The 13026-nt window shown below is 39.6% G+C and overlaps 1 protein-coding gene across 13 annotated transcripts in view; it reads right to left on the minus strand.

Annotated features, from left to right (window-relative positions):
• LDB3 (LIM domain binding 3) overlaps positions 1-13026 on the minus strand; it is a 132076-nt gene that overhangs the window by 72906 nt on the left and 46144 nt on the right. For all 13 annotated transcript variants that reach the window (XM_068950680.1, XM_068950692.1, XM_068950689.1 and 10 more), the window contains one exon: positions 3431-3506. In XM_068950680.1, coding sequence (XP_068806781.1) covers positions 3431-3506 — 76 coding nt within the window. The remainder of the gene's footprint in view (positions 1-3430; positions 3507-13026) is intronic.

The raw sequence follows: 13026 nt of genomic DNA on the forward strand, positions 1-13026 counted from the left end.
CGTGCTCAAGGAGAAGCTAAATGTCACTTTAACCTTTTTACAAAAAAGGAAATGGAGGCACCATGGATTAAATGACTTTGCTCAAAGACATCCAACAAACAGCTTTGCACTAAGCGTACTCTACCATCTTTCGGACACTTTCGCTTAGCCACACAGGTTCCCATATGTTGTAGGAAACAAATCACGGGCATTATGAGATCCTCACTGGGATTCTGAAATACATGCGCTCTGCAGTGTTTCATAAACAGGACAACAGGTAGTCATGTTATTAAAGAAGCTATCTTTACTACTGTTGTGCAAAAGGGACAGAAGCTAAAGCTATACCCTCAGCCTTAAGGCTTCAGCTGAAACATTTGGAACTGCACTAAGCTGACTCCTTACCTGTACTTGCCTTGTTACATCCCCTCAAAAGTTGCAGGAGCTCAGTCTAGCGACTGATGATGGCTTACTCTCAGTCCTTGGAGTCATGCTTACTCTTCTTCCAAATTTGAAGGCTTTCAGCCTCAGTTATGCCTTTCTCTTCCAGCTATGCCACACCTGTGCAAAAGGTCTGACTAAAACTCACCCCAAATCAAATCTGTTTCAACTTTCAGATCGATGTTATAGAAGGAAATAGTAAAACTATTATTTCCAATACAGCCCTACAGCACAGCTGATCTCATACTTATGGTTGAAGAAACTGTGCCATCCATAACTTTGATCAGCTCAAGAAACTAAGGAGAGAATGCACATGTTCCATTTCCTATGGAATGTCGAAAAATTTACATCATGCTGAAAAACTCTGGGGTTTTTATACCTTCTTTACATCCTTCAAAGGAATGTAAGTTTGTTTTTCCAACACATGAGAGACCACGACCATGGCAGGCAAAAGAGGAATCTATGCTTGAAAATTAGTGCAAGCTGCAATCAGATCAGCAATAACGTACCAAGGAATTTATGGCTTATACTAGACTCTGAACTTGCATACGCAGATTTTTTTTTTTTAGCTGACACAGCCATGCCTTTAACTTTGACCCAGGGAGAGGCAAGAAAAAGTTCCCTCTATATCTACGGACAACACTGTAACAGCTGTCGTGTAATGTAGTTGTTTGCTGTCTTTGAAATGCAATCAAATTCCTTTCACGTGCACAATGAGTTGAACACTATCAAGTAGTAATGTGGAGGTGACAGTTTCTGCCTGTATGTCATGGAACTGTTCTCATCTACAGTGTTACTGTTACTAGATGTAATAAAGGGACAAGACAGAAACCTTGATTTTAAACTATATTTACTATAACATACCTTATGGCAACATCCCATACTGCTGTTTGTATCAGTAAACACATTTATTCCATTTTTTGAGACTTCCCCTCCAGCAGTTCAATGCCTTCATTTCTTCTCAAAACACCCTGAGAGAATTCTTCTAGTTGCTGTACTCAGCAATACCTTGATTACTAACAGTTAAAATTGCTCTTGTCTGCTTCAGTCCTTCTTCTATTACTCAGGTGCATCTCCTAGCCCAAGACAGAGGGCTGGCTTTCACTATTGCTGTTTATTCACCTGGTCCACAGCTCCTTTGCTCCAAAACACAAAAATCACTCCCCCTGACCCGCAAGGGCCTTCCACTCCAGCACTCTATATACACCTTAGCCTTAAGGCTTCAGCTGAAACATTTGGAACTGCACTAAGCTGACTCCTTACCTGTACTTGCCTAGTTACATCCCCTCAAAAGTTGCAGGAGCTCAGTCTAGTGACTGATGATGGCTTACTCTCAGTCCTTGGAGTCATGCTTAGTCTTCTTCCAATTTGAAGGCTTAAGAAAACTTTTTGAATGTTGTTAGAAGCCTGTTCCCCATCGTATCTTCTCTTAGCTGCCACCCTTCTCCCACAAAAAGATTCTAGTAAATCTCAAAAAGAATCTAGTAAATCTCTTTCCCAACCGCATATCTGTGATACCTACACAGGTATTACTGAGGGTCCCAAAAGACAGTTGGTCCTGTAAACGTTTTGTGCAAGTGAATGAGTCTGAAGAGTCAAGTCTACTTGCAGCCTTCAAGGCAGACAGTATCCTGCGCAGTTCTTCAGGGAAAGGCAAGTACTCTCTTCCCCTTCATGCCCCTATTCCCTTGCTGGAGCACCAGTTTAAGTAAAAGAATGAATCATCCTTTCTCTTTCAGGAAGCTTACAGCACCATTTGATCATTCTTCCAATAACTTCCTCCTCAGATAACAGTTATAGAATCATGATATAAGCAGAAACAACTCTGAGCAACACAAATTCTTAATTCCTTCTTCCCTTGCCAAAAAGTTTACAAGATCTCAGAGGGAAATAACATTATTTCTGCCTCAACTAATAAATAGTCAGGTAGGTTTAATTCAAATTTGACAAAACAAAATTGAACCAAACCATTCCCCCTAAGCGCATTCTCCTCTGTTACCTTGAAGGTATCTGCAGCTGCTATAGGAATAATGTCAACCTCCTGATATCTGAATTTGGAAGACACAGTGTTTACAAAAAATGCTTAAAATTGACCTATAGAAATCAAATTTGCCAAAAAAACCAAGAAGAAATCACCTAGTTCCCTGTATGTTTTGATCTTAAGTGCTTCTTAATTATTTTACATAGTAGGGACAAAATTAGCACTTACAAAATGGGTAAAACTGTAGCAGCGAGGACTTTGCCTTTTCCCAGTTTATCTAATTGAATACATCAGCAATACAAATATCCTGCCAACTACTTTATCCTAAGGGTATATGCCATCTTTCAGACATCCTTGGTCCTCAGTCCCTCTGAAGATACAGATGATGAAATGCCAGGTACAGTCAGTGAATGCTGTTTGTTCTGATATCTATACATCTATTTTATAGATGATGATGAACTTTGGCAACAGAACGCAAGCCATCCATTTCCTCTACCATTTGATGTTATTCATTAAATTGACTTATCCTCTTTATTTTTATTCTCATGTCTACTGACTGGTAGGACAAGAATGTGATATGATGTAAGCTTTTCCAATGCTCTAATATGTCCTCTTGTCTTTCCACGTCAGTGTCTTTTCAGTTGTAGTCAAGATTTAGATACACTGAGACAAAGACAACTGTTTTTTTTTCCCCCCAAGTATCTACAAAAGTAAACGCACACTTTGGGAAGCTTTGTTAGCCATGTGCAGCCTAGAGGAGACCAAAATCAAGACGACAACCTTGTTCAGCCATTCAGAGTAGACTAGACCAGATCCTGTCAGAGGATATCTGGATGCTTTGGTTCTTCTAATCAGGAATTTGCAAAATACAGATCATCAATACATCACATTATAGGCACTTGTGGTACTTAATGCATTCCTTCAAAGTTTACTTATTTGGGGTGGGCAAAATTTATTTTCTGTAGTAGGTATGTACTTTCACTAGGGCAGATACAACTGATAACTTTGGCTGAGGAGAAATATGTCACATACCTTCTGGTGGGGAATTACAGGCCGGGGAGAGTCAATTCTGGGTGCTGTGCTTGGAACTGGCACTGGACGTTTAGATCTGGGAACCAAAAACAATAAAAAACATTGGTATTTCTCAGATTTAATTTTAAATTTCACAGAAAAATGCTGCAGGAGTGAAAGCTAAACATAGCCTAGGTTTTTGCTAGTTATCAGAATGCTTCTTCCACCTCTTCACTTGCAAAGATCTTGGACATAACAAATACAGTTTGATTTAGTTTCTCTGCATGATGAAAAGCACCAGTTACAGAAGCAGCCTCTGATTTGGGAGACCATCTATTTTCCAGAACTTTCTGACAAACTGGATTTTCATAAATGCCAATCAGCCACGACTGTAGAAAAAATTCAGGCTTGGGCTGCACTCTGGAAAACAAGACTTAAAAGTGTCTTAAAATGCAGAGACTAAACCCTGATATTGAGGCATCTCAAGATCAACTTCTTCAACGGATTATAATTTGACATTTTAAGCTGCTGTAGCAACTGCCATAATTTAGATCCCTTTGCAGGAAGAAACCTGGGCTTTGTTTTGGAGAATTTATAGTTTCGACAGGAGCACAAGATCACTAACAAGCTCACCACGCTCTACTCCAAATGCCCTTCTTTCACCTGTTCGTGACAAACACGTGTACACGAACATTTTAAAAGCAAAAACAAACCCCACCAAAATGTTTTCAAAACACTCAATTCTCCCTTTCACAGAAATACAACATAGAAAGTGAATCAAGCACAGTGACAAACGTTAACTAAATCACTTAATGAAATACTCTAGGATGCTCAGGGTAAGTAAAGATTTATTTGTGGAACAAATCCACAAATTTAGGATCTGCGTAGCAGATGCAGCAGATTCACAAACGTAGAATCTGCATAGCACTGAACACCCCTCTGAAATCTCCTCAGTACACACGGGGTTACCGGAGAAAATGAAATGAAAAATGAACTAAGAATCAAAAGAATCAAAATTATACAAGTAATAGTCTATTACCGACTTACAGATCAGTATTATGCCTGCAATACTCATCTTTAAAAATTACATTTGAAAACTTGGACAAAGGTACAAACATGAAATAAAAATACTTAAAAGCATACAAAACTATTCCTCAAGTAAGTGACTGAGACATTTGGAATCGTGTGCTTTAGAGAGGAAATGAATATGGGAAGACGTTACAGAGGCTTAGAAAATAATGAATGGTAGGAAAAGTGAAATAAAGCTACACTCCTGGGCATTAAGTGAAATTGAAAAGGCAACACACACAGAATTGACAAAGGCAAACATTTTTTCTTGGAGTACTTGATTAACCTGAGGTGAAACTCATTGTTACAAGACATCATTGAGACTACAAGATTAGTAGGATTTCAGGAAGGATTAGACATTTATACAGATAATGAAAACTCCAAAAGCTGCTCTAGGTTGGGGAAAAGTAAGTAGCAATACAGATTCTTATTTTTCATGGCACAAATTAAGAACAGACTGATAGGGGAAGGCATAAGCTTTCTGTGTTAGGCTCATTATTTCTTTACTGTTGGGTATATAGCGCTTTCCTCTGAAATACCTAACAGTGGTATCTATCAGAGACTGAGAACTGAGCAAGACAACTGCAGGGCTCATCCACTGGGACAATTCCTGCATTAATACCTAGCTTCAAAGCAAACTCCGTATTTAGCTTTAGTTGCCGCACATAAAATACCTACATAAGCAGAAATAAACATTAAAAAAAACACACTAAGGAATAAGCTTTATAGGAATTGGAAGATTTCCATATAGAAGATTTGGAAATGATGCTACTTTGGGAGATGAAAACAAAGATGATGTAATAGATGCTCACCTCATAATGAGTTAATAGGCAAATAGCTTGAAAAGGAGAAAATGAAGAAGAGGAATTTTAAAACCGGTATTTTGCTATACAAGAAGTAATTAACCTGTGAAAAGTGCTGACATAACGTATTCCTGAAACAAGGGCACAGAATACTGTAAAAGGCACCAATGTTGATATTCACAGTGGGAATCTATCAGAACACACTTCCTAAGACACAGTTATCTGAGGAACATATATCTTGCTGTTCCAAGAACAAAACATAAGCACTGCCTCGAAAAAACTTTGCTCGGGCACATTACTAAATAATTTTCCCTCCGAAGGAGAGAGATTCCTGTACCCTTCCTCCAACCATTTTAGCTTAAAAAGGGAAATGATAGATTATATTTATGACAGGCACACGTATCATGAAAGACAGCAAAAAAAAAGAGACAGAAAGCAATCAAGTGCCGCTCAGAACACAGTCGGACTTGCTGAAAACTGAATGTAACCATTTATGAACAGGTAAAGATTTAGGGGGAGATACTGATCCTGCCTCCACTGGTGACATTTCTGGGTTCACTCAGTGATTTCTATGAAATTATGCAGGGGGACCTGGGCATAAAATCAAGACCGGAGCCAGAGAGGGTAGACACTACGAGTCTCTCGTACTCTGTTCACTGATCATGAATTTTGTGTCAAAATTGCTCGGCAAGGCAAATACTCTTTGTCAGTTGCAGAGATACACCAAACAACCACACAACACATCTGTTTGACACACAGCTAGAAAATATTTGTATTGCACCAAGGGTTTTATCTACCAAACTACTCCATCACTTCTGTTGCTTAATGTATGTCTTTTTCTCTCTCACTATCTGACCACATAAGACGATGTTAAAAAGCTGTATTTATTCCACAGGTTACTGATAAGCTACATTTGTCATTCACAGCGCTATCCAACCAAGACTTTTATTTCACACTGACTTTGTAGATTTCAAGATGCCACTTTGAAATAAAGGGGTTCCTACATAACTCTACCCTGGGTGTTAATAGCTTTGATATTCATAAACAGAACAATAAGACTTGCTAGACTTAGCGCAGGTTTGCAGTGGAGAGAAGGGAGGAAGAGGTGAACTCAATTTGTGGGAATGAAAACACACGTATTTGCAAAATAAAGCCATGATTTACATAAGAGCCATTATTCCTCAGGAAAAAATCTGCACGTTCAGGACATTTTCTCTTCCTTCTTTTGCTTGACGAATCAAATCCTGCAGCAACACTTGTAACTTAGATTTTTGCTTTTCAAGTGATGAAGGCATTGTTGTGCAGGTGCTTGTCCAAGTTTACATTTTAATGCATAGACTGCAAAATTATTTTATTCCAAACACTCACTCTTAAGCGTCTCTCAGAAAGGATGGATTATGCTTCCATATTTTTCCTCTCCATGACAAAGGCTGTAAACATGCATTCAATAACTCTGGATGATCTATCCTTCCACGTCTGGGACAAGCTTTGAGGGGGATCATACACCCCTGTGAACCTGGCAGCTCACTGCAGGAGGTAAAGCGGGAAGCTTTGCCTCTGGAAGAACCCGAAGAATTCCCCGGCAGCCGTGGCACAAGGCCTGCTCAGGGGACCAGCAGACACAAGTAGATGAGATGGTCTCCACATCTCCTGAGCAGTAACCACTCTCATGCAAAACACTCCAACATTTAACTCAATGGCCTTTAGTCAGGGTCCTGGGTTTTCACTGAAACAGCATGACATCAGAAGCATCCAACAGAAAGCAGCGTACTGCTGGAAAAGTAGCTTACTAAGAAATACCGTGTGAAACAAACAGCCCCATGCGGCGAGGAGAGGAGCTTTCGTTTTTGTTCTAAGTTCTCCTATTTTCATGACTATAAAAGTGACTCCTGCTCTGCTGTAGCTGCTCTTGGATTCTGCTGCAGCTAATGCAGATAAACATCTTGCACTTGACATTTAACTGGACAGTAGGGGAGGCGCTTAACAGTGAACATCATTGAAAAAAAATTTCTGGAGACTTCAGGTCCCTCTGAAGAACTGCCCCTTCTTTGCCTCAGGCTTATTCACCCCTGTTCCATCTATATCCTGTGTTGTAGACACCATTCATGAAGAAGGATAAGCGACTGTGACAGCCCATATTGCCAGACTTACGATGGGTAATTTTTAGAGTGATATGAACTACTCTTATATACTCTATATGAATCATACGTGCCTGCAGCGTTTTAATCTCTGCTGGCTCTGGGACTGAGCTACCGGATTCAATTTTAAGCCCATTGTGCAGTGATGTGTAACAAAAACCCCACTACTACTGGATGACCCTGATGTTTTGCTTTCAGTGTTAATGCCTTTGTCGTTGTAAAGCCTCAGTCTCTACTGTGTTATACCATACAGGATCCTCATTTGCCTAGTAGGACTGTGAGGAGGATGAAAGTCTAAATTTCACAAAGGGCTGTGATAATTACAGGTTTGGTGTGGAAATGTTCCATGTAAAAAATTGTAAAGAAATGAATTTTATTTCCAGTCAAAGCAATTAATTTGATTGCAACTTTTATACATTTTGATCTGTCTTTAAAAAGTTTAAAATGGAAACAAAAATTCATTTCAAAATGTAAACTCAAAACAGCCCTAAAGATGACAAAATAGGTCACTCTGATATTTTTGGAATTCTCCCCCCCACCACAGACAAACACGCATACTGGTTTTCTGCCTTAATGAAGAACAAAAACAAAAGATGGATCTCGTATTGCAAAGCTGTTCAATTTTTATGACACCATAGATATGACCGCGTCCAAATTCCTACTTGTTCCCACCAACCTAAATCTATCTTTCCCAGAAGAGCACCTTACTTCAAATGTAGTATCCTTGCAGCGGCTGTAAAGGTGCATAAGAGTCAGCGGCATTAAGAACCTGCCTAAAGGAGGGTTGCAAAAGACTTCTATGGTGCAGTAACAGTTTAACTTGGGTCCTTCGGGGAACACAATACTGTACTTGCAGAGAGGTGGTGTGATCTAAATAGTAGCTCTTTTCCATCTTCACATGGCTTTTTTATATTTAACTTTGCCAATCAGGGTCTATCTTCTCCTTTCCAGTACTCAGGACAGCTAAAATCAACACTTTCTTCTCAGAGTAAGCTTTTGCTTTCGTTCCATTACACGTGAGCACTTATTTATACCTCTTTGAGGATCTTACTAATCCTTAGCATCTCAACCACTAGAAAATAAAAAGGGTTAGAGCCCATGGAAACGTGATACTAAGACACAACGGATTATATTAGGGTTAGAAATACTTAGAGATAGAAAACATTTTACAACTATCACCTCAATGAAATAGAGTCATTCTGGAGTGCAGAGAGCACACAGCAGGATGCAAAACAATATAGTGTGTACAACTGAGCTTCTAATATGTTTGTTTTAATGCAAAGAATATTGATGCCTTGATTTGGAGAAAAAAAAAAAAGAGACGTAAAAGGGATAGGTTAAATACTGTCTTGTCAATTTGAGATGTCCATTTAGTAAGTGCTAAAACCAGTAATGTGTCAGATAGATAAATCTTCAGGCAAAGAGTGAATTAAGTAGCCAAACACAGTAGTTTCTTTTTGTTTTTAAGGCTTGCAAAGGAAAGCTGGAGTCTTGTGACAGCACCGTTTAAGTTCTCCAAGCCCTGCCTAGGACATCAGTAAACAACAGCCTCACAGTGACTTTAAAAAGCATCACACAGACAAAACTCTGAACATTTCATAGCACTTCAAATATAACTGAGATCATTTGTGGGCTAGCATGAGGCGTAGTTTCCCCATATCAAGATGCCATAAAAATGAAAAGTATTTCCATCAGCAGTTTTGCCTTCTATATTTCAATGGTGAATGCAAATATTAGCATTTGGCTGGATGACTGATTTTTTAATTACTTATCTGCATTGTGCTGCATTTGGCTGAATTACAAGGCTGACAATTATTCTTTCCAGGCCTAATGTTCATACCCACAGCAATATACAGACACAAGCTTCTCCTGCATAAATAGGACCAGCCTGAAGGGAAGCTGCTACTCAAAAGTCTACGAAAGTGAATTTGTTTAGAAGTATCTAATTCCTCTCTCGCCTTAGAAGCAATTTGAGTCGGGGCAGCCATGAACATAATCGGACAGAAAGGGGAAGGAAAGAGGGAAGGAACCTTGGGAAATCTCGTGGAAGGAGGGAGAGGAAAGGAATAGGAGAAGGAGGATAAACAAACTTGGAGGTTTTTTTTAAAAGGACTATACATCTAAAATTGTTAGAGCAGCAATCAAATTCTTCTCTCTGCTCCCTCTTATATCCCTTCTCCCTCTATCCCGCTGCAGAGTGCCTGTTGCCTGCCTAGCAGGAGAGGGAGGCTAAAAAGGTTGCAACTTATATAAAACCCCTTTTCTCCTGAACTGCCCCACTTTCTGCCTCCAGCCTCTTCCCTCCTGAGCTGAGCAACCAGCTACCCAAACCGTCTCCTCTTAGCGGACTCGGTACCGCTCTGGAAGACAGCCGCCCACGACTCCAGCACAGCAGCTCCCCCCAGCAGACGCAGAGGCTCTGCTGCTATCTCCACAGCCCTGCATGCTGTGCAGCCATTCACCAGTGAGCTGCTGGAGCAGGTATGCCGAGCGCTTACCTGACTCATGTAGCAAGCACCATGCTTAACCTCCATGGAGCACGGACATCTTTCACACAGGTTATTTTTCTTGCTCTCTTCTTACACCTTTTTCTTTTGTCCTATTTGTAAATGGTTCCCAAGCCTTTCTCCTCCCTGTCACTACTGAAAACTCAGAAAAATGTGTGATCACCAGGATATTTCATCCACTTCTAGAATTTGTTTATGCTGTCACGGATTGGATTTGTCTTTAGGGCTGTATTGCCATTGATACTGTTGAAAATATATGAATTTACCTCAGATCCAGACTTTGCTTCCAAGTAATAAGTAGATCATATGCATTTGAAAATGAGCTTGCTTTAACATGGAATTACCTAAAGATCACTCGGTAGTACAAGTCATTCACTTCAGCTCTACAAAACCTTGTTGACATCACTACACTATCATTCAAATGTCTCCCGCAGCTAAGTTGCTTTCATTTGAGCTCAAATGTATTGTACTAGTTTCTGACCCAAAATAATTCATCCACTATGTTGGCTTGAGTCCATTCATCCATAGACTACAATCATGACACTATCCCTCTTAATTCTTCATGTTTACCCTATTCAAATCCACATTTTACTTCAGATTTCCTTACAGGAGTTTTGCCTGGCTTTTCTAGTTATCCACACTAACTCAATTTGAGTAGCATACCACTCAGAAGTGAAATGCATTTTTACTAGGTTGAAATAAGATTCTTTAGGAGGGAGAACATGGGTTCTTCTTCCTTTCTACCTCTACATGTTTTCTGGTACTGCTACTGGCCAGATGAAAGTGACAGACGTTTCCCTCAAAGCTTGCTTTAAAATAACAGCAGAAACATTAAGATGAATGAAACTGGTACTTTCAGCACAATGTAGACAAAAATGTAGTGCTTCAAATACTCTGGAATATATAAAGAGCTATTGATTCTAAACAGGGAGCCACTATTCTCAGCTCAGGAATAAATTGGCTAAAGGCAGAACTGGATTGCTTCGCTCTAAGAAAGGGTGTTACGGAATTGAAAGAGAGATGGTGGAATACAGATAAAATAATCAGAGCAGGGTCAGAGCCTAATCCTATATAACCCCCAAACATAGTATTTCACTTGAAAGCTCTGTAGGTTCAGCATAGTTATTTATTATTCATGATCTCATGATTATATTCACTAGTTATAATTACAGGCAGATATTAAAAAGAAACCTCAATTAAAGTAAACATGCAAATAATGACAAGAGACACTTTGTTGGCCTCATGACAAGAATAAGAAGAGTAGAACAAAACAAAACATTTGGGTTATGGAAAGATCTAATAACATAGAGCAAAGAGTTAGCTATTATTATGAAGATCAGGAGAGGCACCCTTCGAATGTAGTGCTTGTATGTGGCCCACCATACCTTGGTCTTGAGATGTGACTCACTCTTCCCAATAAATATGATAAAAATTGAATTTTATATTTTGAAATATATTCAAATTGAACATATTTACCTAAATATTTTAGCTGAAAAAAGATTAGATGTGAAGCAAATTGATTTTTTCCTGTTGGATTTTCCCTGGCATGGAGATACGGAGCGTAGCTGTCTCTTATACTATCCCTATGCAAGTGTCACAAGACTCCACTGCAGTCCTGTAACTCTTGGCTTCTCAACAGTTTCTTAGGGGTGAAAGTCATTCAGGTGCAAATTTAAGAGCAGCACTGGGGGCTGCAGAAGAGCACCATGCAAAGGATCAGCTCCAGAATCAGAGAATCACAGCCAGGCCTTAAAGTTATGACGATGACTCTATCCCCTATAAAAAGGTTCCCAAAAGCCCCAAAAGAGTAACATAAAGCTTAAGAGCTGCTTTATACAGCTTTCTACTGATACGTAGGAGTTCGGGTGTTATGAGTCCAAATGGATTTCTAACACTATGTAGATGAAGTCTATTTTTCCCCGCCACTCAACATGGTCCTTTGAGCATGCTGACCACAAATGACTTTTCCTAGTTTCCTCAAGCTGTAATGAAGCATATTTACTTAGCTGTTTATCCTGTAATTCCTCTTACTTGCAATGCAGACATTACAATGTGCCACATGGCTTTTAGAGTATTTCTAATTAACATATATGGGAGAGAGAGAAATCAGTGAATATGAATAATTAGATCTTAAGTGCACTGGCTAATTTATGCCTTCACTCTTTCTGTTTCCAAGCTAAAACACTTCAGTGAGTATTCCACTAATGTCTTTTTTCATTTGCTTTTCTGAGCATTTAGATGACAGTAACTGTTGTGTGGTACGCAGAGCCAAACACCAGTTGGCATTACTCTACCACAGCAATACTCAGTAACTCCTTTCTGGGCAAAGTTTTAGTACCTGTGAAAGATGCGAAAATCTTCAGCTGTTGCAAGAAGCAGCTATCATGTTTGCAAATATTCTTCAGGGAAACCTGTAGAGATGTACTTCCCACTTTGCAGTGTGCTTTACTCTTTTGTACTCAGACGCTTTTCTCTGCAGAGACAGACATTTCTACAGATACTGTCACGTTCCCCAGCTTGAAGCCTACAGGCCATGTTTCACTTTTAATGTGTGTCCCTTGAGGGAAAACTCTGCTGATTATGAATGCTGACTCTCTCAGGTGATCAACCATCACGGACTTCAGTGAAGTTGCCCAAATGTAGCCAGGAACAAAATGTCTCTTACTTGCTCATGCTTGCTGTGTCCAGAAAACCAAACAATTCAGAGCCATGCTATTAATATAGGACTGATAACTATTATTTTCATCTTGTTCACTAGGCAGAACAGACCAGTTAAAGGTTGTGCAGAAAATCCAAGCTGAAAAAACATCCTACAGCCACTCCATGGTTCAATACTTTTTAAAGTGCTGCCAAGTGCCTAGAGCACCATCTTCACCGAGGGGACTACATACTTTTTCATGCCAAATAATCATTTCATTACTTTTGCAGTAGCTAACCAGTCAATTATACCACAGGGGAAGGATGGCCCAGCAATTAGGCGACTGCCTATAGAACTGAGATTCAGTTTTCTCTGTTGCTACACAGGATGGCCTACAGTAACTGGGCATTTTGTCCTTCTCCACGGAGAAGACCAGAATATTTCCCATGTGAGGGTGAACACA

The sequence above is a fragment of the Struthio camelus genome, chromosome 7 (assembly GCF_040807025.1).
Source record: "Struthio camelus isolate bStrCam1 chromosome 7, bStrCam1.hap1, whole genome shotgun sequence".
Classification (NCBI taxonomy): Eukaryota; Metazoa; Chordata; class Aves; order Struthioniformes; family Struthionidae; genus Struthio; species Struthio camelus.